Below are 27,809 nucleotides of genomic sequence, written 5' to 3' on the forward strand. Positions count from 1 at the left end.
ACCAGTAGAGAGGATCATCTGATCATTCAAGAAGCACGATTAGCTCCAACTGTTTACTTGTCTGCCATCCAGAGACAGATGGCGCCATCGTTACACCTGTGTCTGTCGAAAACATTTCCAGGCACTTGGCTGAAGGACATTTGGTCCCATGGTGCCAATTACATGCTCAGGATTCAACTGCATTGCACCGTGTTGTCTACTGCAAAATTCATTTCTCTGATCAAGACTGTCATTGTTATACTGTCAGAACCTGTAACTCTCGGGGCCGCCGTGCCCGCACCACCGGTCCTGCCACCCGGGCTACAGGAGTGCGGCGTAGGGGAGCCCCGGTTCTGGTGATCTCCCCGGGCCGCTGTAAGACTGGTCGCCGCCGGGTTGCTAGGGAGGCAGCTGGTGCTTCTAGTCACTTGACTACCAGGCTGGCTTCCCTAGTAACGGTCTGTGCTGCAAGACTGGGGGCGTGCCCCCAGCACCTCCCTGATTAGCCCTGCTGCTGTCAGGCTCCCCGCCCCAATCAGCTTCTGGGGCGGGAGCACTGACAGCATTTAAATATGTGTGTTTTCCTGTCAGGCGTTGCCAGTGTTAGTTTGGTTCTCCAGCTGCACCCGCGTTTATCCTGACTGCTCTTGTGACCTCGGCTTTTCTGACACCTGCTTTTGGACTTGACTACGTTTTTGCCTGACCCCTCTGTACTGCGTACCCTCTTGTTGCCTACCCGGATTGTCTGACCATTCTACCGTTGTTTGTCTCAGTGTCTGTTTGTCTCCCGTGTCCCGCTTCCCTAGTGAGGGTAGGGACCGTCGCCCAGTTGTCGCCCTGGGGGTTAGCCCAGGGGGGCAAGTAGGCAGGGACAGGGGTTGCGGGATATCTCAGGGACCCCCATATCCCGGACACTGTCCTGACAGTAACACTGGCCGAACGAAGGTCAGACCCTTGCATCCGCCCGGCGACTTTGAGCCCCTCGATGGAGGCCGTGGCGGCTGTAGCGAACCAGGTCCAGGTCCTTACGACCCTTGCCCAGGACCTAACCGCCCGCTTGCAGCCACGGGAGCAAGTGGCAGCTGCAGGCCCCATGCAGCCCCCGTCCGCTCCAGGAACAATGTCAGAACCTCGAGCCACGCTTCCGGATTGCTTCTCCGGAGAGAGAGATCAGTTTTTTGCATTTAGGGAGAGCTGCAAGCTCTACTTTGATCTCCGCCCCCACTCCTCTGGTACTGAATACCAGAAAGTGGGAATCGTAATTACCCGCCTGAGGGGAGAGCCCCAAAATTGGGCTTTCTCGCTACCAGCTGGCTCTCCAGCCCGACTATCCCTTGACGCCTTTTTTTCCGCCCTGGGTCAAATTTATGACGAACCCGACCGGGCGGGCTACGCAGTCTCCAAACTTCTGGCCCTGCGCCAGGGTTGTAAGATGGCGGAGGACTACTGTTCCCAATTTCGTCAACATTGTACGGAATCCCGGTGGAACGATGCCGCCCTAAAAGACTTATTTTTGACCGGCCTGTCTGAGGGTCTCAAGGACCTACTTGTGGCCCACCCAGAGCCTAGAACTCTGGAGCAAGCCATGTCGCTGGCTATTCGAGCCGACCGACGTTTGAGGGCCAGACACGCCGCTCGGACCACCCCACTCCCCACGTCTACTTCTTCGACTGACCCGACCTTTCACCCTCCCACCACCGAGGCCATGGAGCTGGGAGCCATGACCCCCAAGCAACGACGGGAACACCGCCTGAAGAAGAACCTCTGCTTCTACTGTGGGGAGCCGGGTCACCGCATTGCTACCTGCGCTAAGAAGCCACGGCAGGAAGAACTCCCGCTCCTAGGCAGTTGTCGGGGGGACTGTCTAGGAGCCAAGGTACTCCCTGTGTTGTCCAAGATGTTAGTGCCTTGCACCCTAGAATTTCATGCTTTCCACCGTACGGGGCAAGCCTTTGTTGATTCTGGGGCTGCGGCTAATTTCGTTAACTTTAATTTCGTTGCTCAACTGTCCGGAGTTTTGTTACGTTTAGAGACTCCGATTCTGGTTTCAGGAGTGGACTCCACTCCATTGCAAGCAGGGGTGGTTAATCTGGTTACCCCTGAAGTAAGGTTTACGATAGGAGCCTTACACGTGGAAACCTGCACCTTTCTAGTGATGAGAGATTTGTCTGTGGACGTCGTCCTAGGCCTCCCCTGGCTCCGGGAGCACAACCCGGTAGTAAATTGGGACACGTTGGAACTGGTAAGGTGGGGTCCCCGCTGTGTCAACCACCTTTGTGCGGTGAAGGTGGGAATCTCCACCTGCGAGGGGAGCCCCCTACCAGAATACCTCTCCGAGTTTTCTGACGTGTTCTCCAAACAATTATCTGAAGCTCTGCCCCCTCATAGGGAATGGGACTGTAAAATAGACTTGATTCCTGGGGCCAAACTTCCTAAGGGCCGCATTTATAACGTTACGGTCCCAGAGAGAGAATCCATGAGGGACTACATCCACGACAGTCTGGCCAAGGGGCACATCCGGCCCTCAGAATCCCCGGTGGGTGCCGGGTTTTTCTTCGTTGAGAAGAAGGATGGGGGTCTCCGGCCCTGTATTGACTATAGAGAGCTAAATAAAATCACAGTCCGAAACCAGTATGCTCTTCCACTCATTCCTGACCTCCTCAACCAGGTCGCTGGTGCCCGATGGTTTTCCAAACTTGATCTCAGGGGAGCATACAACCTCATCCGCATTCGGGAAGGGGATGAGTGGAAAACCGCCTTCAATACGCCCCTCGGGCATTTTGAATACCTAGTTATGCCTTTTGGATTGTGTAACGCCCCCGCCATTTTTCAGGGGTACATGAACTCAGTGTTTCAGGATATCATGGGGGTGTTCGTGGTTGTATATCTAGACGACATTTTGATTTTTTCCTCCGACTTGCCGAGTCACCATACTCACGTTCAGACTGTGCTAGCTCGACTCAGACATAACAAGCTGTTTGCTAAACTCGAGAAATGTGTTTTCGGGGTACAAAAGATATCATTTTTGGGGTATATCATCACGCCATGCGACTTCCAGATGGATCCTGAAAAGGTGAAGGCCATCACGGAGTGGGCCCAGCCAGGGTCGTTGAAAGCCCTTCAACGCTTCCTCGGCTTCGCCAACTACTATCGCAAATTCATTAAAGACTTCTCCGTGGTGGCTAAACCTCTAACGGACCTCACCAGAAAGGGGGCAGATGTGAGGACCTGGTCTTCTGAGGCTCTGAGGGCCTTCGATACCCTAAAGGCGGCGTTCTCTTCTGCACCTGTCCTAGTACAACCGGATCTGTCCAGCCCTTTTGTGGTGGAGGTAGATGCCTCTGAGTTTGGTGTGGGAGCGGTACTGTCCCAAGGTCCCTCCACTCTCACCAACCTTAGACCGTGTGCCTATTTTTCTAGGAAGTTTTCTTCCACCGAACGGAACTATGATATAGGCAACCGGGAATTGCTGGCGATTAAGTGGGCTTTCGAAGAGTGGAGGCATTTTTTGGAAGGAGCCCATCACCAGATCACGGTACTCACAGACCATAAAAACCTCACCTATCTAGATTCCGCTAAGAGGTTAAATGCTCGGCAAGCCCGCTGGGCCTTGTTTTTCTCTCGGTTCAATTTTATTGTTACCTATAGACCCGGTTCTAAGAATGTCAAGGCTGATGCCCTGTCTAGGAGTTTTGGTTCTCCGGAACCTTCCGAGCCGGAGCCTGAGAACATTCTCTCCCCTGGGGTGGTCCTCGCTGCTGTCTCCTCCGACCTTTCACCTCTCATTCACGCCGCTCAACAATCTGCTCCTGAAGCCCTTCCGGAAGGTAAATTATTTGTCCCGTTGTCACTGAGATTGAAAGTGTTAGAGGAGACACATGCTTCAGTCCTAGCTGGACACCCCGGCATCAGGGGTACTCTGGAGTTAGCGGCCAGACTCTATTGGTGGCCGCACATGGCCAAGGATGTACGGGTATTTGTGTCCGCGTGCCCGGTTTGCGCAAGGGGGAAGAATCTCAGGAGACGTCCTGAGGGGCCTCTTCTGCCCTTGCCCATTCCGTCCAGGCCATGGTCCCATTTGTCCATGGATTTTATTACTGATCTGCCATCCTCGCTGGGGAATACGGTCATTTGGGTAATAGTTGACCGTTTCTCTAAAATGTCTCATTTTGTTCCGCTTGGCAAGTTGCCTAACGCCAAACTTTTGTCTGAGATGTTCATCAAGGAGATTGTTCGGTTACATGGGATCCCCGAGGATATTGTGTCAGATAGAGGGGTTCAGTTCGTCGCTCGCTTCTGGCGAGCCTTCTGTAAAAATCTAAACGTTAATTTGTCCTTTTCCTCCGCTTTCCATCCCGAGAGTAACGGACAAACGGAACGGATGAATCAAGAACTTATCCAGTATCTGCGACTGTTTGTCTCTGATAACCAGTATCAGTGGGCCAACTACTTACCTCTCGCCGAATTTGCTATTAACAACCATGGTAACTCGTCGACCCAACTATCACCTTTTTTTTGTAACTATGGGTTTCATCCCCGGTTCTCGCTTTCCACTCCTTTTGTCTCGAACAATCCGGCCGCTGACATATCCGCTGAAGAACTGTGCACAGTTTGGGCCCAGGTTCGTAAGAACCTTCAGGGTTCCCAAGAGAAACTGCGTAAATACGCAAATAAAAGACGTACTATCTCTGCACCTTTTGTGGTCGGGGAGCAGGTTTTATTATCATCCAAGAATCTGAGACTTAAGGTTCCCTCCCTGAAACTGGCTCCCCGGTTCATTGGCCCATTTACGGTTTCTCAGGTTATCAACCCGGTGTCATATAAGTTGGCACTTCCTGACCCCTGGAAGGTCCACAAGGTTTTTCACAAGAACTTGCTTAAGAAGTATGTGACTCCAGTTCTCCCCACCCAGAACCCGCCTCCTCCCTCTCTGGTACAGGGGGAACTGGAGTATGAAGTAGAAAGGCTTGTGGATGCCCGACGGGTTAGAGGTGGGCTGCAGTACCTGGTCCACTGGAGAGGATTTGGCCCTGAGGATAGGACGTGGGTCCCTGCCAGGGACGTTCATGCGCCACGCCTAGTCCAGTCATTCCACAGGGCGTTCCCGCTTAAGCCCGCACCGGGCCATGGGGGTCCGGTGTCCCCCCGTAGAAGGGGGGGTACTGTCAGAACCTGTAACTCTCGGGGCCGCCGTGCCCGCACCACCGGTCCTGCCACCCGGGCTACAGGAGTGCGGCGTAGGGGAGCCCCGGTTCTGGTGATCTCCCCGGGCCGCTGTAAGACTGGTCGCCGCCGGGTTGCTAGGGAGGCAGCTGGTGCTTCTAGTCACTTGACTACCAGGCTGGCTTCCCTAGTAACGGTCTGTGCTGCAAGACTGGGGGCGTGCCCCCAGCACCTCCCTGATTAGCCCTGCTGCTGTCAGGCTCCCCGCCCCAATCAGCTTCTGGGGCGGGAGCACTGACAGCATTTAAATATGTGTGTTTTCCTGTCAGGCGTTGCCAGTGTTAGTTTGGTTCTCCAGCTGCACCCGCGTTTATCCTGACTGCTCTTGTGACCTCGGCTTTTCTGACACCTGCTTTTGGACTTGACTACGTTTTTGCCTGACCCCTCTGTACTGCGTACCCTCTTGTTGCCTACCCGGATTGTCTGACCATTCTACCGTTGTTTGTCTCAGTGTCTGTTTGTCTCCCGTGTCCCGCTTCCCTAGTGAGGGTAGGGACCGTCGCCCAGTTGTCGCCCTGGGGGTTAGCCCAGGGGGGCAAGTAGGCAGGGACAGGGGTTGCGGGATATCTCAGGGACCCCCATATCCCGGACACTGTCCTGACATATACTCTGTTATTGATTTAAGAGCTTCAGTAAACCGTGCACTTCCCGTTTACTATTGAAAAGCTACCAGGACTTCTGTCAAATTATTTCCTGCCATTGACTCTTACAGTCCTGAATGAAGTGCTGGCGTCACGTGACAAACCACGGTTCATTATAGAGAGTATATCTATTATTTGTGCCACTTTGCAGCAACTGAGTGGGACACTCTTTGCCACCATTTGTGGGAGAGATTGCAGAAACAACCATGACATCCATCTTGCAATCCCCATGGTCTCCCCCACTTTGGCGTGTCTCGCTCAGGCACTGAAGTACAACAGGGTACTAGAGCCTCCATGCCCACCTGTATCATATCTTGTATCCAAGCTAGAATTGGTACAACAGGGTACTAGAGCCTCCATACCCGTTCGTATCACATCGTGTATGCAAGTGGTACAACAGGGTACTAGAGCCTCCTTTCAGTTTCCCACAATTAATGATCCTTTTCCTCTGATATTGCAATCACTTCCTTATTCCAACAACTCCCTCTTGGGGAGGGATTATATTAGAAAATGAGTGTAGAATCATTATAGAAAAGAAGAGGCTGGTGTCTAGCATTTGGGGATCTCTGGAGATCTACTGAAGGCTTTGGAGGTGGACATAGTCTTAGTACGCAACTTAGCCTTTCAAAAGTCTGTCCTTCTAAGGCCAATCTTGGCTCTCCAGTGGTGACGTTTGGCTTGTTTTGGGTATTTAATAATGACTTGCGCACATATGCAATACTATATTGATACTTAGTTATATGTGCTTACTGCTTCCATGGAAAAGGAATTCTGGTTGTGCGATACCTACTTCTGCCCTCCATATGCTCCACAGCAGCTGCCTGTATAGTATGTATGGCCAGGACTACTGGTTCTCTAATATCTGATGAACGAGCACCTACCTGTCCAGCAGAGACAACTGTAGCCTTTGACTCCTTCCTGGCATGTGGCATTATTCATACAGGGGCTGGAGGCGCACTCCAGGATATCTACTTCACACGTCTCTCCTACAAATCCAGTGTTGGTGCAGTTACAATGGAACCTGTAATGTACAACCCAGGTGAGCTATGTACCAAGAAACACTGCATCACTTACATCATGCACTCGCTTATATAAAAGGAGAAAAGCCTAGAGCAGACAACCTGTTAATGGCATCAATGCAAATTCCTCCATTCTGACATGGTTGGCTTTGGCACTCATCAGTGTCTAGCTGGCACAACTGGCCTTCGTACCCTGCAGGGCATTCACAGGTGAAGAAGCCGATATAATCCTGGCATGTGGCTCCATTCTGGCAGGGGTTTGACTGACACTCATCAATTTCCGTTTCACAATTGACACCTTCAAAACACAAAGAATAAACATGTTAGGTTTATACAACTCCAAGATGATCTGTTATAAGCTCTTACAGGGGTTCTCCACCCTGGACAATTTCCTTTTCTTAGAAGGTTCCATTAAAAATAAGTTGGTCACAGATTGTCCTGCTGCCCAAATCCCCAGTCATCAGGTTTAATCTGCAGGGGACAGGGCAATTAATGTTCAATTCCCATGAAGCACCTCCACAGGAGAAATAAAGTATTACATGTTCTTGGTCCTCCAGAGAAAATGCTCCCTTTATTAATTCAGTATTTGAAAATCGGGTACTTAAACCACATAATCCCTTTAACCTCTTCCTTCAAATGTAAGTATTATTACATCCTAATTCCAGTCTCCTGACCACAACAGGATGCAATAGTATGTCCTGGTGATGATGTACCAGCATGTACTGAAGCGATTCCCCAGTCGCTGATAGCCAGAGTGAACAAAGTCCTTGGCCTTCCATAAGCTTGTGCTTATTAGGTCATGCCAGGCAATAATATGAAATATTCCAGAGCATTATGTGTGTGATTAAGGGCTCCTTCACCAAGCTGCATTTGCGCCTGCCTCAGCACTGCATTTTTTCGGAACGAATGATGCATTTGTGTGTGCATACCAGAGTATTTTACTGTACTTTTTTAGCCCGCAGTGCATGTTCATTTGCACGCGGCAAACAAGATGCACCACTTAAAATAGCTAAGTAGTTCCAGATATGTTCTTTCTCCAGCGGAATTACGCATCTCCTTGCATATTGCGTGCACATTTTGCGCAACCCCTCCTAACCCCCACCCCCATTGACTCCTATGGGGACCTTTGGTGCGCAAATGCGCAGGAAAGTTGAGCATGCTGCAATTTTTTTTTTGCCTGACCGAAATGCGCACGCAAAATATGGAAATTGGAACAAACCAATTGAAGTCAATGTAACCACATTAAGGGGGGGGGGTCACAAAATCAAGTCCCTTAGTAGCACTTAGTCTCTCCTCACTTCTTTTTTGGAGGCTCTGTTGCAGCTTGTCATATCGGTAAGTAAAAAACAGGGCTACATGCAGCAATATTGTTCCCATCAAATTGACGGACACCCCTGTGGGACCCAACAAACATCATCATAAGCCAAAAATGGACACCAGGGCACATAGGGTGTCAGTTTACAGTATTTGCTGTTTTGCCTCTTTATAAAATATTCTAGCACTATAAAGAAAAGTGTTCTTGTTACTACCCACTACAACAACAGTGCCGCTGTCATTACCCAGGGGGTAGTGATACACGTTTTCTGACAGCAGATGGCGGTAGAACACCAGGACATTTCTTTATCTTCCTCTCACTGACTGCATGTGAATGCAGACTCACAAGTTTTTCCTGTAAATTCTCCCCGCTAGACCTAATTTTCTTCATTGCGCTCACATTTGTACCAGATTCTGCACTGCCCTGAATCTAAGCAATTAAGGTGAAGCACAGCTGCAAATTCCTTAAAGGGGGTTTCCCCATGAACCTTTTTCCGGCCCAGACATTTTTTTAATAGTAATTTTAAGCTTGTGCTGGTTTTATGACCCTATCTTTTTTTCTCTTGGGCTGCAATAATTACTTTTGCTTTGTTTTTTTCTCCCCGTGACATGTAGGGCTATTTTTTAATACGATTTTTCAGATTTTTTTCACGTTTTTTCTTCTATTGGGCTAATTAATGTGTCCAAAAATTAAACCTCTGGGGGTCATCCACACTGTTACTAGCGCATATATAGGAGCAGTGTCCATAAAAGCCCTAGTTACAGGGCAAAACATCCCTCTAGTGTGGCAGTAGTCACTGGCAGAGCTGATCTGGATTTGCTACAATCAAAGTATTAGGACCCCTTTAACCCTTTCCAATCCACTGTCTGACGTCTGAAGACATTCTGATTGAAGGTTGTACAGCTCTGATGTCGGAAGACGTCCGGCAGGGTATTCATACTGTATATTACTGGCCCCTCTGTTGTCGGGGGCCTCTACAGCATGTCCCATACTGCAGTACTGGCTCTAGCTAGGAGATGGCGCCATTATATAATGGGAGAAAGAGAAAACCCCCTAGCAAACCCTGAATCCAAAATTGGATTGCAAAGGTTTAACCCTTTCCAATCCACTGTCTCACATCTTCCTACATTCTGATTGAAGCTTGTACAGCTCCAATGTCAGAAGATGTCCGACAAGGTATTCTTACAGTCTATTGCCAGCCATTTCGTTATCGGAGCCTCTCTGGCGCACAAACGCTGGCTTTAGCCAGCAGATGGCACCATTGTGTAACAGCAAAAAAGAGAAAGCCTTTTAGGAAACCCTGAATACAAAATTGAATTGGAAAGGGTTAATATAGTCTAATATTATAGTATCCCCCCTGGGAACAAGCTGCATCGCTGTAGTAAATGTCAACCTATATGTCGTTCTGTATCCTGAGGATACGTGGGGGGTAACACTGATAACCTGACGGTCACTACTGAACACACTTATCCAAAGGGAACTCATTTTAATTAGCACAATATATTACTGCAATATACTAAACTCCTTTATATATATTGTAATATATGATATTACGGTAGATGAAAAATCTATTTCAAGTATGCAGTATTAAAAAATGGGGAAATGTCCCAGGACCTCTACCACCCCTTTAGGTGCTACTACCCTGTTTCGCTGAAAATAAGACATACCCTAAAACAAGACATAGCATGATTTTCCAGAATTTTTGAGGATGCAAAATGATTTTTCAGGCTTTTTGAGGATGCTTGAAATATAAGCCCCACTCCAAAATTAAGCCCTGCTAACAGTTAATTTAAAAAAGTCAATTTAAATAGTGTCCAGGCAGCTATACATGTAAAAAAGTTAAACCTTTTTGAACAAAAATTAATATAAGACACTGTCTTATTTTCGGGGACACACGGTAGTACCGTTAGTATGAATGATACATGACTAGAATAAGATGTATAGTATATATAGTATGACACTGAGGGTGCGTTTACGCGAGCGCATAAACGGCGCGTTTTTGCGCCCAATCGTATATAAGTGACCATCTGAGGCGTTGGTTTTGAATGTATTCATTCGCACGGGCGATTTTACGGCGCGTAAAAACGGCAACCCGAAAAAAACCCGGAACATACGCGACTGAAATACGCGCCAACGCATATTCGATGGCCGAAAAGATAGTTTGCAAAGTAGGAACAAACGATAATACGCTTTCTAGCTCTGGTCATGATCGCCAAAAAACGTTCTTTCCGCCTACGCTTGTGTGAACGCACCCTAAGATAACATGAGCTATGTAGGGCAGTTATTCGTCCAGTATATGGTGGGACTGAGCAATGTATATGGCTTTGTTACTTGAGCAATATACCGTATATACTTGAATTATTTGGGCAATCCATGGCAAAGTTACCAACAAGTTACCATATATTTTATCTGTAACCTATTTTGAGTTATGCTCCCTTTTCTTAAAAAAGGGGTTATGGTATTAGTCTGGTATTGGGCAGCATCATACTTGTATATAGGGTTTACTTGCTGCGCTCCTTTTGATCTCTATATACCAATTTGACCCTTTGTCTTGGCAGGGGCATCTTCTAAGACCACTTCAGATTATGCCTGCTGGGATTCTTACTGACCAGTAAATTTTATAGACTTCCTGACCCAACGGAGAGGAAACAAAGGGGCAAATGCATTGAAGACTAGTGTCTTGTAAAGCTATAAGCCGAGACCTGCGAGGGGATCTCTAGCAGATGCTGCGCTCCCATGGGCTATCAGCCGGGGTGTATTGGTGGTTGCTGCTGCAGGACTATTAAATCTGTACTTAATCCGGAAGAGAAATGCCGCCGCCATGTAGGTGGTCGTCCTCATGTAGAATAAATGGCCTTAATTGGCCTCTCCTCTTTGTCTCCTCGCAGTCAGAGGTTGTTTCTTGTTCACTTTGTAAAGGAAAACTCCAATTGACGTTAACTATTAGAAATCCTCCAAAATTGTTGGTGCGGAATGTCAGCTGCGCAGTGCCCACCGAGATCCTGCCAGCAGGGGGAGTACAAGGGGAGAGAGTCGGGTCTAACAAGCCCACAGTGGCAGCAGAATGGAGACGCCGCGATGTTCACATCCACAGCGAACGGGAAAGCAACGGGATTTACACCGTAGAGATTTCCTTAATTGCTGTGAGTCAAATCTGCTGTAAAAATCCGCAATTAAGGCCGGCGTCACACGGGCACATGTGCCCGCACAATACGCAGAGGGTAGAACCATTGATTTCAGTGAGTTCTTCCACATGTGTATATTTTTCTGTGCAATTCCGCTGGAAAAAGTGCATTTGTGCGTGCGGAAAACCTGCAGCCAAGGTGCCGCATATTGAAATAGCTAAATTCGCCTACTTAGTTTTTTTTATAAATGTGCAGGAAAATCGAAAATTTTGTGTATTTTTTAGGCAACAGAATTGCGCACGCAAAATATGTGCATGCGAACAAACCCAGTCAAATCAATTGGTTCTGTTCAGTGCGTATTGCACAGATCTTGCATTCGCCAATACCCCCGAGTGAATCCAGCCTTTAGGCCGGCATCGTTCTGCTATTTGCAATGCCGAACCAAAATCTGCTTGTTAACAGTGTGGATTTAGGGGCTGAATATGCTGCAGGAGGGCGTATACCGTAACGCTGCGCGGAATATTTCTACAAGACGCACCTAAATATGCAGCGCAATCGGCTGCTGTGGATTTTTGCTCTACAACCTCCATATATGAATTTTCTGCCTCTTTAGGTGCGTCTTGCAGAAATATTCAGCACGTGTTAAAGCGCCCTCAAACTCCAGACAGAAATGTCCCAAACCTTGTAGGGTGATTGATGTCTGGAATTCCTGCAGCGCCCCTCACATTCCCACACACTTGTAGGGGTCATTACCTTGTGCCTGACAGTACCAGGCGGTGGTCTGCAGCTGGGGGGGCTGGGCTGGCACTAAACAAAGGACTGGATTACGGACTGCATGGTCACTACTGCTGGTGGTACTATTATGTACTCCCTGATACTCCGGCACAATAGGGTATCACTCTGGCATTAGTATTTATAGATGCAGCGAACACATATGAAGACTGTCGGACACTGTACAATGAACCTGCAAGGGCATTCCACAATCAACACATGAATTAAAGCCACCCTCCAGGCCTGGGCAAACAAAGATGGCCGCACCCGCTTCTCTGACCACCTGATGCTAACTCTAGTATGCATCATTAGTCACATTGCACTTGCTTTGATTAAAGGGGTTGTAAACTATTGATGGCCAATAGCTCAGTTCCCACCGCAGTGGCATGCTTTGTATTGGAGCGCTGCGGAATAAGTTGGCGCTATACAAATAAAGATTATTATATTATTATTATGGAGGCAAAGTTCACATTGACTTCAATGGAAGCTGTGCCTGGAATACCAAATCTGGCCACTGCAGTGGGAATGGAGCTGTTTGCTTCCTTCGGAAATCAGCATTGTAGAAAAGCACATAGATCCAGAAAACAGGTGATTGGCAGGGGTCCCTGGCAAAAAAAAAAAAGCCTTACCAATTTACTACTGATGAGGATTGGCTGCCAATAGTAAATAAGTGGACAACCCCTTTAATCACTGCTGCCCACATGAGCAGTGCTGGCCAGTCAGAGCAGCATGTAGTGTATGAATGAGCGCATGAGCGAGCAATGTCAGCGCCATGTTTTTCGCAATTGTTTACACTCGTGCAACCTGTTTAGATGGGCAGATCATCGCTGAGAATCGCTCACGTCTTGCTCAGCGCTTCACATGCTGGTGGGACATATTAAAGGGCACAAGCACTGGCGTAACTATAGAGGGTGCAGGGGATGCGGTTGCACCCGGGCCCAGGAGCCTTAGGGGGCCCATAAGGCCTCTCTTCTCCATATAGGGAGCCCAGTACTATGAATAAAGCATTATAGTTGGGGGACCTGTTACATGTTTTGCATTGGGGCCCAGGAGCTTCACGTTACGACCCCTGGGCACAAGCCTCAATACATTCAGTGCATCTATAATCTATGCTAGCTGTGAGCAGACATAGCTATAATGTACAGCAGTCTCTGGCATAAATTATCATAAATCTCTCAGGCCAACAATGCCACGCCATCTTTTCTAAACCCCACCCACTTTTAGCAAAATACCGAGCGGCGTACATAAAGCGACAAGTTACGCCACCTCACACAGCGTTATATGCATACGCCCGTGTGAGCCTGCCCGAAGGCTACTCATAGACGCATGCATTCTGTATCTGAAGAAGATTGCCCATGTGCGGAGCCTCCTGGACTCTGCAGCGCAGGCATTTTTCCGTTAATTGCAATGCTTCCAGTACAGCTGCAGCCCTGTAATTAGTGGTAAAATGTCCGCACTGCCCCATGCCAGGATGTGCCGTGTACGGGCACCCAAAGTAGAGCTGCATGTGAGGGACAATGATACAAAGACCTTGACATAGTGCTTCATCACTCATGTACTGTACAGCAGCCATGCCGAGTTCAGCAATACACAACTCATCAGGATATCAAGATGCACCAATCACAGTGTACTAGGAGGCTGCTTGCAAACCAATGAGCTATCCTTGGGGTACAACTGCAAGAAAAAGTAAGAAAACTCTTCAAAATGACCTCGATTTCTTCATTGACTACTAAGAAAGCATGGTCTAATTGTTATCTAAGTCCCAATTATAGACAAACGTTATGTAACTGACCTAGAGGCCCATTTGCATGTAACGATTATCGCTCAATGTGAGTGATATAATTGTTCAGTGTGAATGCAAAAAAAAACTGCTGACTTGTCGTTTGTGGCTGTTTAAGCTGACTTTTGAGTCAGCTTAAAAAACCTCATTGGCTCACTGGGTTCTCATTCTGTGTAAATGCCCCCTGCTTCCCATAGCAGGTGAAGCGCTGAGCGAGAAGCGGACAAGAAGCCCGCAAACTGGCGACAAGTTTTCCAGTTTAAATGCACTGCAGCAGCGCTGACGACCTTAGCGGTGACATCAGAGCTCATGCAGTCGTTTGAAACACTGTGGGAAACCGTTCCATTCGTGGGTTTTATTGAGCACATTCAGTAAACACCCACAGCGTAGAGAGAAAACGTAAGGGAACCCTTGATTTAGCAACCTGTAGATCCTCCATTAGCAGCAATCACCTCTATCAAACGTTTCCTGTACTGGAAAGGAGGCGTTTTGGATCATTCCTCCCTGCAAATGTGTTTCAGTTCATCAATATTTCTAGGATGCCTTGCATGCACAGCCCTCTTCAGGTCATGCAGCAGTATCTCCACTTGGTCATTTTAAAAACACAAATCATCTTTTTCAACCATTCTTTGTTTGATTTTGGCTAGGACTACACAGCCACCTTCAGCTGCAACAAAAGCTCGCTGTGTAGCTCTGTGACCTCTCATTCTCATGGAGGTCAGTAGGTTTGTGGTGCAAGTGGCTATGATTGTGACCTGCAGATCACAAAGGAATCCATCCTCAATAGCCCTAGCCTTACTTGAGTGCTTTTGGTCATTGCCTTATTGCATCAACCGGCTTAGCTTGAATTCACGGACTTCGGTTCTTAAATTGTACTGTAACATGTTTTGATACATCTGAGGATTCATTGTTTCTTCAGTGATCACAAGGTGTCCAGGCCATAAGGCATCAAAGCAGTCCAAATAGTGATGCTCCCTCTACCAGGCTTCACAGTTGGGATGGGGCTTTAGTGTTGATGTGTAGTGTTCTTTTTCATTCAAACATAGTGGTAAAAAGTTCCAGTCTTGTCTAATCAGTCCTGATTTTTTTCCCATTTGGAGATATTTTATTGAACCATGGATTACTGTACACCTTGGTCTATAGAAATGCTTTCATAACTTTTTTTCAGCTTCTTGACAACACAACTGAAAGTTGCTTGCATTTAGCCACGGTTCAAACTTACCAATATTTCTTTAACAGATTTAACAGTAACCAGGCTTTGTGTGTCTTTACTTTATGGTTTAAGCACCTGTAAAACTTGCACTTCCAAACTCATGTCTTTAACCAAAACAGCATTTGCCAATTAGCTCTTGGAGAAGTCGTAGGTTCACTTACTTTTTCTCCCTGAACTGTGGACGTTTACTCAATGTGCTTAATAAAATAGAAAATGTACAACGGTTTGCGTGTTGTAAATTTGATAACATGGTCCAACACGTTATTCTTTCTGGCACAGAATGTCAGAAAACAATGTAAATTTGCTGAAATGAAGATCTACTGGCTTTCATTGCAGCAGATTTCTTCAATAAAAGTGAATGAGGGGTTCTGTCTGAATCCGGTCTTCATGTATTCAGATGTAATGCTTGATGGAAAGCCTTGACATAAATAAAAAGTGAGATGTACTAGAACTGCGGCTGCCTCATTCCGTGGGTTGCTGGGTGTCCTGGCAGTCCATGCCATCACTTATCAGTTATCTTGTTATTATGGGAAAGGCCAATTTAACTGGGAACAAATATGTTAGAGATAATATAAAAAATGATATATTGAATTATATTTTATGCAATTGTGTTGTGTGCATAGCAAGATCTACATGTACAACAGACACGCTTTGTAGTTTTACTAACAAGGTCTCAGACGCTGAGCATGCAGCTTTGTTATAATCAAGCTCTATAATATTTTACTAAGATAGAAGTATCACATGGTGTTGACTTTGAATTGTTGACTTTATGGGGGTTGTTACACTATATAACCTCTTGTATTGCAATGATAGAAAAGAAGACCTTGTAAACATCACTTGAGTGATTCTCATTGTTCTCTTCTAGGATGCATGGTCCATATAATTAGGCATACCTGATTGATAAGATTGTGACACCCCTTGAGTATCACCTAAATTAAGTGATTACTTTAACATATACACACAGTGTGTCATAATATACACATAAATGAAGCAATGCCTTACCTGTATAGCCTGTTGCACAGTCACATTTATAACTATCCATCTGGTTGCGGCAGGAGCCATTGTTCTGGCATGGCTTGGAAGCACACTCATTAATGTCTATTTCACAGTGATGTCCCTGGAAACCTGGCACACAGTAACACAAGTATTTGTTTTCCTTATCCACACAGATGGCATCATTCTGACATGGGTTTGATGCACACCCGCCTACCACAATCTCACAGTGTTGCCCGGTGTAGCCTGGTGAGCAGTGACACGTGTAGTTGTCCGCGTTCTCTATACAGTGAGCGTTGTGGTCACAGGGGTTGGGCGCACATGGTGACACCTTATTCTGGCATTGTGAACCACTGTAGCCAGCGTTGCATTTGCATGTGAACGCATCGAGATCATCTGAGCACTGAGAGTTTGGAAGGGCACACGGGTTACTATCACACTGAGTGGTGCAGTTAAATCCGGGGTTGCAGACACACTGGTAGTCGGGGTACCCAAGGTTAGCTTGACACGTGTGGGTGTTAGGGCAGTCAAATACTGTACATGCATTATATAATACTCCACAGTCTGGTCCAGTGAAGGTCTGATTCTCTGTGGGGCAGTGGCATGTGAACCCACCAAGTGTCTCCTGGCATGTCCCTCCATTCAGACAGGTAGGTAGACAGTTCTGCGCCAGACCTGGAGATCGAAGAGAGACAACAAGTTAATAAAATAAGGTGATTTACGACAAAGTATCCAAATTCAGACAACTAATAGCTTGGAGAAAGATTTTTGCAATGGTGCATACTGTCTGATTTTGAACTGAAAAATCAGTCTGAAATTCGGGCGGAAATGACACCTACTTATTTGAAAGGGTGTATGCACATGGGCGTTTTTGAACTTAGACTGATAGTCTGAGTAACAAAAACAGAGGATGTTGTATTCTTGTGTGATTTTCAGCCGAGAATAGCACCTGCCAATGTATGGTGTTCAGCATATCGGACAGCGCGCGTATAGGATGTTTGAGTGCGGTCTGATGCGAGTTGCGCTTGAGGTGCAGCTTTTTAACTCTTTCCAATCCACTGTCTGACATCTGAAGACATTATGATTTAAGGCTGTACAGCTCCGATGTTGGAAGACGTCCGTCGGGGTTCTCTTACTGTATATTGCCAGCCTCTCTGCTGTCGGAGCCTATCCAACGTGTCACCTCATGCAGTACTGGCTTTAGCCAGCATATAGCGCTGTTGTATAACAGCAGAAAAAGAGTAAGCCCCCTAGGAAAACCAGGATACAAATTGGATTGGAAAGGGTTAATCAGCTGTGTACATGTACCCTAAGGATGCATTCACACGGGTGATTTTCATGCGAGTGTGATATCTGTCTGAGAAACTCGGACCGATATTGCATTTGTATAGATGCGACTTTTATGTGAGTGCGATGCGTTCTGCAAGATAAAATGCATCACAGCACTTGCACATTTGTCACACATGAGAAAATTGCATTATTCCCTATGGAAGCAAAAAAAAAAAAAAGAATCACACCGCACTTGCATGAAATTCGCATGTACATGCAAGCACAATGCAATTTTTTAAAAATCTCCTATAGTGAAGAATGGGCCATATCACCCAAAAATCGGAATGCTGCAATTTTTCTCTTGCATCGGCTCTTCTTACAGCGCTGCGAGAGAAAAATCCCACATGGTAACACTCCCATTAAAAACAATGGGTTCTTTTCACGTGCGATTTCTCTGCATCTCACAATGAAATCGCTCATGTAAATGCACCCTTTAAGCTTTCATAGTATAGAATCATACATTTAGGCTAGACAGAAACCGCCTACTATCACTTCCGTAAAGTTGTGATCCTCCGGCGCGGCTTTCAGCCGTGTTGGGGATCGGCAGGTGTTTCTCATTGTTTTTAATGGGAAACCTCGCATCACACACGCATGCACCTCGCACGCCATGCAAAGCATTTTCTGGCCCCATTGAAAACAATGGGTGAAGTTTTCCAAGGGAACGTCCAAATGGAGGGACGTCATTGATCTCTATGGAAACGTTTAATCCACAATGAATCCGCAATTTCATTGCGGATTTCTAGGCGGATACTTCTTAGATTGCTTGGACACCAGTCAGGGAGGTGGCGGACGGCACAATTGGGCTTGCGATTTTTTTTTTCCCCGTGTGGATGATCCGCTGTGCATCGACGTATATCCGTGCGGAAAAACTCTCAAATTCGCGATCGTCCACAAGCATTTTTTAATTAATTTCCGCAATGAATCGCAGGTTTTCCGTGGCGGAAATCCACATGCGGAATCCATCTTTGCCGTGTGCAGGCGGCCTTATGCTATGGATTTTTTTTCCACTGTGTGTGGATGAGATTTCAAGCACTTATCTTGCACTGTAATACTCTGTATTTTCTACATGCAGATCTACAGTGGAAAATACCCTGGATATGTGAACAAGCCCTAGAAAACACATCATTTCTTACAATTCATGTGGATTTTTTTGCCTTAGGGTGTTCCCACCTCGCTGATTTTGTATGGATTTTTTTGCGGATCTGCAGCAGATTTCACTTTTTAATTGAATTCTAATTGAAGGTGTGAAATCTGCTGCAGATTTGCAACAAAATCCGTAGCAAATCAGCGACCCTTAGTCTACGCTCACACAGGACGGATATGCTGCGGAATGTCCGGGGCACAATCCACAGCGTTTTAAAATCCAGGCTAAATTAATGGGTTTTAGTGATTTTTCATCTAGATGGAGTGAAAAATATCCGCTGCACATAATTGCGCTTGCGGAGCGGATTTTAATGTTGCTGAAAAGCATCGTATAAGCACTAAAATCTGCACTTTGAAAAATGCAGCAATGGCCAAGAAAATCGCTGAAATCCGCAACAAACAGCTATTTTATGTCTTGCAGATTTGAGGCAGCATGTCCGTCCCGCGTGAAGATAGCCTTATAGTGCAAAAAAGTTGACAGTAAAGATCCACACAATAGGACGGAGGAAAAGGACGCCCAAATCTGCTAGATGAGGGTCATGCCGCACGAATAACCTGAAATATGAACGGTCTTGGCCCGCTAGTAGCTTTGCAATGGGGGGGGGGCTCTGGGAATGTAGAAGCAATTAGCGCGGTGAGGGCACGGAGGCTCTGCTCCAAGACAAAGCCCGCAGTTTATGGGAATTTCCTCCCATTATGTGTCTAACAAGCGACCTCAGTCAATGGGCAGACGGATCACTTGGCTGAGATGATGTAAAGCAAGAGGTAGAGTGAAATTCCTCTGCTATTGAGGAGGGAGCGTCACAAATTAACGATATATCGCACTTGTCTGCAGCACGTCTGTAGAGTCTTCTACAGAAAATGCATATTGAGAACTTGATAGCAATTGACACGGCTAATTGGGGGCATAAAATCAGCCCTAGCATACAAATCACACCACCCAGAAAAGTCCAAAATGTTGATTAGTCCTTAGAAGGTGCAACATTATTCAGATATATTACTATTAGAGATGAGCGAACGTACTCGTCCGAGCTTCATACTCGTTCGAGTATTAGCGTGTTCGAGATGCTCGTTACTCGTGACGAGTACCACGCGATGTTCAAGTTACTTTCACTTTCATCTCTGAGACGTTAGCGCGCTTTTCTGGCCAATAGAAAGACAGGGAAGGCATTACAACTTCCCCCTGCGACGTTCAAGCCCTATACCACCCCCCTGCAGTAAGTGGCTGGCGAGATCAGGTGTCACCCGAGTATATAAATCGGCCCCTCCCGCGGCTCGCCACAGATGCATTCTGACATAGTTCAGGGACAGTGCTGCTGGTGCCGGAGCTGCTATAGGGAGAGTGTTAGGAGTTATTTTAGGCTTCAAGAACCCAAACGGTCCTTCTTAGGGCCACATCTAACCGTGTGCAGTACTATGGAGGCTGCTTTTTGCAGTGTTGCACTTTTTTTTTTTTTTTTTGTATATCGGCCGTGCAGAGCATTGCGCCCTGCAGTAATTATACATAGTCCAGGGCCAGTAGTGGTGGTGAGGCAGGGACAGAAGACATATTTATTGAATATAGGCAGTGGGCCTTTCCAAAAACATTTGGGAAAAAAAATCTATTTGGGCTGCCTGTGACCGTCCTCAGTGTACTGGGTCTGTGCAGGGGGTAGTTGTCCTAATTCATACGCAGCCAGCTACGTGTTACAGCAGGCTTGCGCAAAATTCTTTCCTGGCTCTGCTGTGCGTTCCGTAAGCGAAGTCAGCCTCCAACCACAGGCCAATAAGCGGCACATTTAATTACAGCCTTCTGTTTTTGCACTACTGGTAATACACCATGCTGAGGGGTAGGGGTAGGCCTAGAGGACGTGGACGCGGGCGAGGACGCGGAGGCCCAAGTCAGGGTGTGGGCACAGGCCGAGCCAGTGCGGTGGCCAGGGGTAGAGGCAGGGCCAGACCGAATAATCCACCAACTGTTTCTGCAGAGGTCAAGGTGCTCTACGGTGTGGCAGTTTTTCAGAGAGATGCCTGACGACCGACGAACAGTGGTGTGCAACCTTTGTCGTGCCAAGATCAGCTGGGGAGCCACCACCACCAGCATGCGCAGGCATATGATGGCCAAGCACCCCACAAGGTGGGACGAAGGCCAGTCACCGCCTGCGGTTTGCACCACTGCCTCTCCCCCTGTGCCCCAACCTGCCACTGAGATCCAACCCCCCTCTGAGGACACAGGCACTACCGTCTCCTGGCCTGCACCCACGCCCTCACCTCCGCTGTCCTCGGCCCCATCCAGCAATGTCTCTCAGCGCAGCGTCCAGACGTCGCTAGCGCCACTGTTTGAGCGCAAGCGCAAGTACGCCGCCACGCACCCGCACGCTCAAGCGTTAAATGTGCACATTGCCAAATTTATCAGCCTGGAGATGCTGCCGTATAGGCTTGTGGAAACGGAGGCTTTCAAAAGCATTATGGCGGCGGCCCCGCGCTACTCGGTTCTCAGTTGCCACTACTTTTCCCGATGTGCCGTCCCAGCCCTGCACGACCACGTCTCCCGCAACCTTGTACGCGCCCTCACCAACGCGGTTACTGCCAAGGTCCACTTAACAACGGACACGTGGACAAGCACAGGCGGGCAGGGCCACTATATCTCCCTGACGGCACATTGGGTGAATTTAGTGGAGGCTGGGACCGAGTCAGAGCCTGGGACCGCTCACATCCTACCCACCCCCAGAATTGCGGGCCCCAGCTTGGTGCTGGTATCTGCGGCGGTGTATGCTTCCTCCACTAAACCACCCTCCTCCTCCAACGCAACCTCTGTCTCGCAATCAAGATGTGTCAGCAGCAGCAGCACGTCGCCAGCAGTCGGTGTCGCGTGGCAGCACAGCGGTGGGCAAGCGTCAGCAGGCCGTGCTGAAACTACTCAGCTTAGGAGAGAAGAGGCACACGGCGCACGAACTGCTGCAGGGTCTGACAGAGCAGACCGACAGCTGGCTTTCGCCGCTGAGCCTCCAACCGGGCATGGTTGTGTGTGACAACGGCCGTAACCTGGTGGCGACTCTGCAGCTCGGCAGCCTCACGCACGTGCCATGCCTGGCCCATGTCTTTAATTTGGTGGTTCAGCGCTTTCTGAAAAGCTACCCACACTTGTCATACCTGCTCGTAAAGGTGCGCCGGGTCAGCGCACATTTCCGCAAGTCCAAGACGGACGCTGCCACCCTGCGGACCCTGCAACATCGGTTTAATCTGCCAGTGCACCAACTGCTGTGCGACGTGCCCACACGGTGGAACTCTACGCTCCACATGTTGGCCAGACTCTATGAGCAGCGTAGAGCTATAGTGGAATACCAACTCCAACATGGGCGGCGTAGTGGGAGTCAGCCTCCTCAATTCTTTACAGAAGAGTGGGCCTGGTTGGCAGCCATCTGCCAGGTCCTTGGAAACTTTGAGGAGTCTACCCAGATGGTGAGCGGGGATGCTGCAATCATTAGCGTCACCATTCCTCTGCTATGCCTCTTGAGAAGTTCCCTGCAAAGCATAAAGGCAGACGCTTTGCACTCAGAAACGGAGGCGGGGGAAGACAGTATGTCGCTGGATAGTCAGAGCACCCTCATGTCTATATCTCAGCGCGTTGAGGAGGAGGGGGAGGAGCATGAGGAGGAGGGGGAAGAGACAGCTTGGCCCACTGCTGAGGGTACCCATGCTGCTTGCCTGTCATCCTTTCAGCGTGTATGGCTGGAGGAGGAGGAGGAGGAGGAGGATCCTGAAAGTGATCTTCCTAGTGAGGACAGCCATATGTTGCGTACAGGTACCCTGGCACACATGGCTGACTTCATGTTAGGATGCCTTTCTCGTGACCCTCGCATTACACGCATTCTGGCCACTACGGATTACTGGGTGTACACACTGCTCGACCCATGGTATAAGGAGAACCTTTCCACTCTCATACCCAAAGAGGAAAGGGGTTCGAGAGTGATGCTATACCACAGGACCCTGGCGGACAAACTGATGGTAACATTCCCATCTGACAGCGCTAGTGGCAGAAGGCGCAGTTCCGAGGGCCAGGTAGCAGGGGAGGCGCAGAGATCAGGCAGCATGTACAGCCCAGGCAGGGGAACATTCTCCAAGGCCTTTGCCAGCTTTATGGCTCCCCAGCAAGTCTGTGTCACCGCTCCCCAGTCAAGGCTGAGTCGGCGGGAGCACTGTAAAAGGATGGTGAGGGAGTACGTAGCCGATCGCACGACCGTCCTCGGTGACGCCTCTGCCCCCTACAACTACTGGGTGTCGAAGCTGGACACGTGGCCTGAACTCGCGCTGTATGCCCTGGAGGTGCTTGCTTGTCCTGCGACTAGCGTCTTGTCAGAGAGAGTGTTTAGTGCGGCTGGGGGAATCATCACGGATAAGCGTACCCGCCTGTCAACCGACAGTGCCGACAGGCTTACACTCATCAAGATGAACAAAGCCTGGATTTCCCCAGACTTCTCTTCTTCACCAGCGGACAGCAGCGATACCTAAGCAATACGTAGGCTGCACCCGCGGATGGAAGCATCGTTCTCTATCACCATCAAAAACGGGGACATTTTTGCTTCATCAATCTGTGTATAATATTCATCCTCCTCCTCCTGCTCCTCCTCCTGAAACCTGACGTAATCACGCCGAACGGGCAATTTTTCTTAGGCCCACAAGGCTCAGTCATATAATTTTTGTAAACAATTTTTATACGTTTCAATGCTCATTAAAGCGTTGAAACTTGCACCTGAACCAATTTTTATTTTAACTGGGCTGCCTCCAGGCCTAGTTACCAATTAAACCACATTAACCAAAGCGATTAATGGGTTTCACCTGCCCTCTTGGTTGGGCATGGGCAATTTTTCTGAGGTACATTAGTACTGTTGGTACACCAATTTTTTGGGGCCCTCGCCTACAGTGTAATCCAATTAATTTTTTGCCCACCTGCATTAAAGCTGACGTTACATCAGCTGTGCTGGGCACTGCAATGGGATATATTTATGTACCGCCGGTGGGTTCCAGGGAGCCACCCATGCTGTCGGTCCACACGGAGTTGTAACTACATGTGTCCACTTCTAAAGAACCCCAGTCTGACTGGGGCATGCAGTGTGGGCCGAAGCCCACCTGCATTAAACATGACATTACCTCAGCTGTGATGGGCAATGCTATGGGATATATTTATGTGCCGCCGGTGGCTTCCTGGCACCCACCCATGCTGTCGGTCCACAGGGACTTCACAATAGGGAGTTCTACCTGCTTGTGTCTATGAATTAAAAAGCCCGGTCAGGTTGGGGCATGCAGTGTGGGCCGAAGCCCACCTGCATTTAATCTGACGTTAGCTCTGCTGTCCAGGGCACTGCAATGGGATACATTTATGTACAGCCGGTGGGTTCCAGAGAGCCACCCATGCTGTGGGTGCACACGGAATTCCCATTGCGGAGTTGGGGATTCCCAGTTGTACCTGCCTGTGACTATTTATAAAAAAACGCGGTCTGACTGGGGCATGCAGACACCTTGACAGAATGAATAGTGTGTGGCACATAGGTTCCCCATTGCTATGCCCACGTGTGCAGCTCCTGATGGCGGTGGCACAGGATTATATTTCTCATTGCTTCTGTACAGCATTGTGGGCTATCGCCCCGCCCCTTTTAAAGAGGGTCGCTGCCTAGCCGTGCCAACCCTCTGCAGTGTGTGCCTGCGGTTCCTCCTCATGGCAGACGCACTTATAAATAGACATGAGTGTGGCGTGGCATGAGGGCAGCTGAAGGCTGCGCAGGGACAATTTGGTGTGCGCTGTGGACACTGGGTCGTGCAGGGGGGGGGGGGGGTTGGGCAGCATGTAACCCAGGAGATGTGGCAGCGGAGTGTCATGCAGGCAGTGATTGTGCTTTGCTGGAGGTAGTGTGGTGCTTAGCTAAGGTATGCATTGCTAATGAGGGCTTTTCAGAAGTAAAAATTGTTGGGAGGGGGGGGCACTCTTGCTGCTATTGTGGCTTAATAGTGGGACCTGTGAACTTGAGATGCAGCCCAACATGTAGCCCCTCGCCTGCCCTATCCGTTGCTGTGTCGTTCCCATCACTTTCTTGAATTGCCCAGATTTTCACAAATGAAAACCTTAGCGAGCATCGGCGATATACAAAAATGCTCGGGTCGCCCATTGACTTCAATGGGGTTCGTTACTCGAAACGAACCCTCGAGCATTGCGAAAATTTCGTCCCGAGTAACGAGCACCCGAGCATTTTGGTGCTCGCTCATCTCTAATTACTATGCTATAATAATACTGGATTAAAGTGAATAAAATAATGTAGACAACTAACATTCTTGGAACCTGAGAGGTCTTATGTTAGTCTTGTACAAGTTGTTAGCTGAGGTCTGTGGTGCAACTTTAAATACATAGAATTTACAAAACAGAACTATCAGAAGAGTCTCCAAATGTGGTACACTTGGTCCAAGCCGGTGCATCCCCATGATACGCAAACTTCATATTGAGAGAAGCTTGGCTGCCGTGATGGAATCTTTTAAGGTGTCCAAATATACAATACAACCAGATAGGACCATTGTTACATTCTGAAGGTTATATATAATGAGCCTGTTGCTGATCGGTTATACTTAAGTAAAACATGTTCCGTCACTCATGATAGGCCGCAGTCTTCCTTTCAGGAAAGAGAAAAATATCAGGACACTTGTAGGATGAAGAGCAAACCGACTGCACGGCCTGTTTTTTGGACCAAGGTGGGAAAAAGGATCTAACGCAGGAGGTAATTCTACTCTATTAGGTCTTTATTGACACAAGTGACGTGGACAATAACCACATAAAAGTTATCATGCAAAGAAGAAACAAAGAAAGAAGAACAGAATTTTTTCAAATCTCTTTTTAAATGTTATATATTATTTTCGGGCTGTGAAAGTAACATAAGGAACAGAGGAAGGGTCACAGAGCATTTAAGTCGAGTGCTAGGTCAAGTCAAATGAGGTCTGACAATTTGCATGAAGAATGAAAAGGGATTGTGAGGTGAACCAGGCCGTCCTTATCTGCTGTCAGTCTTTTATTTGCTTTCTACATTATGCAATCTTGAACATTAAATGCTTAATCTCCTCTAAAAATGTTTATGCAACAAGCTGCACATTGGCATGCGCTACTAAGTGTTATCGGGACCCTTACGGTACTAAGAGAGTGGGTAGGAGAGTAATGTTTCAAGAGGTTACTATGGGGAAAGAAAAATTGAAATGTGCTCATCGCTATATAAAAACACAAAAAAGTCATCCTAGCCTCATCTGATCCCTTGCAGCTGCCGTTTCGACAATGCCTGATGCACTCCTCTTCTTGCTCCAGTGATGACATCCTGTCACAGCGACGTGTGACGGGACATCATACCTGAAGCTGAAAGAAAAGTGCAGTGGGTAACTGGGCACCGTCAGACAGGAGCTGTGAGGCATCAGGTGAGGGGAGTATGGCATTTTTAAAATATTTTTATACAGTGTTGAGCACATTTTTAATGTAGCTTTTCCCCCATACAGACTACCTCTTTAACCCCTTGCCACCATCCGCTGTATGGGAGATGTGCACAGGGTTTGTGTGGGGCAGTCTCTGTCCGCAACAGCCAGAATCGGAGAGAACGCTAATCCCGGTTGTTAACCCTTTAGATGTTGCAGTAATTATTTTTCGAGGCATTTAAATGGTTTGACAGAGTGAGGGGGGTATCCTCTGTCTTCTAAATAACCCCCTTATGACAAGATCATGGGGTGCTATTTGGTCACCATGGCAGTCTGGGGCCTTGTGAAGGTTCCCTGACCTGCCATGGAATTTTTCCCATTAAGCCCTGTGGCTGGTTAAAGCGAAATATACTGCAATAATAAAGTACTGTAGTATATTGCAAAAGCGATCACATGTTCAAAAATGAAGGCTAAAAAAAAAGTAAAAATAAGTTTTTTTAAAAATAATTCTAGCAAAGCATGAGCAATATTCCATTTCAAACCCCTTCACCATTTTACCGTACAAAAATAAAACAAAAACATACTTATTACGACGTCTGTAAATCCAATCTATTCAAAAATATGCAATAGCGGAATTGCGCTTTTTAGGCCACCTCATCTCCAAGAGTAACAATTTGAAAAAAAGCAAACAAAAAGTTTTATGTGCCCCACATAGAAACTACAGCACACCCTGCAAAAAAACAAGCTCTCCAACAGCCCCATTGGCGGGAAAATAAAAAAAGTTCTGGATATCAGAAGACGGCGACAGAAAGCAATTAAAAAAAGAAGATCTTATTTTTTTAAAGTACCGGTAGTACAATGAAAAAAAATATATAAGAATGTGGTATCGCTGGGGCGCACTAACCTACAGAATAAAGTCAATGTGTCATTTTTAGTGCATTATGTACACTGTAAAAACAAAGCCCCTATGAAAATGCTGCAACCACATTTTTTTCCAGTTCCTGGATAAAGAGAAAATGGTGGGTCATTAAGGGGTTAAAACATCGATAACCTATCTTTTGGGTGCTGAGCTGCACCAAGGCACATCCAGGCACAGTGGCTAATCCATACATGCGGCTGTGCCTGGCGATTCGCCTCTATATTATAGGCTGGCAATGTTTTAGTGCCAAAAAACTTCTTTAATAGTTTTTTTTATTTTTACAGAGAAACACAAACTTTCTGCATGATGCCGGTCAGTGAGATGAGTGCCGCATGGTATAGCCAAATACTTTAAAGCAATCTACCCACACCCTCCCCGAGTATGGTGCAGCTAGCAATTCTTATAGGGACTTGATTCAAAAAGGTATTCACCTACATTACAGATCGGTGGTGGCACCTTAGGAGTGGTTATGGCTAATGGCAGGTTCCCTTTAATATGAAGGATGTGTTACAATGCAATGGAAAGATTTATGCCCACTCAATAATGAGGACACGAACACCCATGGTACTGGGAAAAAAAGGGCCAATTTAAATCACTTGCGCTATCTTGCGGCACCGTAGCTTTTATACATAATCTTCAATGCCGACGAAAATACATTTTTTCAATCTGTTCTATAAATTTTAAGACAAAATTAATTTTTCTACAAATAAGCCACCAAAAATCATTATGTTTTGGCATTTACTCAAAGGGTTAATATCACGTACATGAGCTTTAATGGTATTTACCCAGAAGTCTTCTCCGATAGTGAAGAGCTATTTCTGCCCAGCAAGTTGTAAAATCTAAAGTGAAGTCACTGGAGGTCCTATAGAATGTATATATGGTCATGTCAACCTTATACATTAACCATGCGTGAGACGTACCTGCAGTGTAACGTTCTGGG

General features: G+C 47.4%; 1 protein-coding gene across 1 annotated transcript in view; it reads right to left on the minus strand.

The window, feature by feature from the left end:
* Nucleotides 1-27,809, minus strand: part of LOC136581043 (protein crumbs homolog 2-like) — a 123,605-nt gene that overhangs the window by 58,991 nt on the left and 36,805 nt on the right. Inside the window, exons 2-4 of the mRNA XM_066582036.1 lie at nt 16,069-16,734; nt 6,965-7,160; nt 6,725-6,864 (exon numbers count right to left, since the gene is read on the minus strand). Of these exons, the coding sequence (XP_066438133.1) occupies nt 6,725-6,864; nt 6,965-7,160; nt 16,069-16,734 (1,002 nt within the window). The remainder of the gene's footprint in view (nt 1-6,724; nt 6,865-6,964; nt 7,161-16,068; nt 16,735-27,809) is intronic.

Source organism: Eleutherodactylus coqui, chromosome 10 (assembly GCF_035609145.1).
Source record: "Eleutherodactylus coqui strain aEleCoq1 chromosome 10, aEleCoq1.hap1, whole genome shotgun sequence".
NCBI classification, from domain to species: domain Eukaryota; kingdom Metazoa; phylum Chordata; class Amphibia; order Anura; family Eleutherodactylidae; genus Eleutherodactylus; species Eleutherodactylus coqui.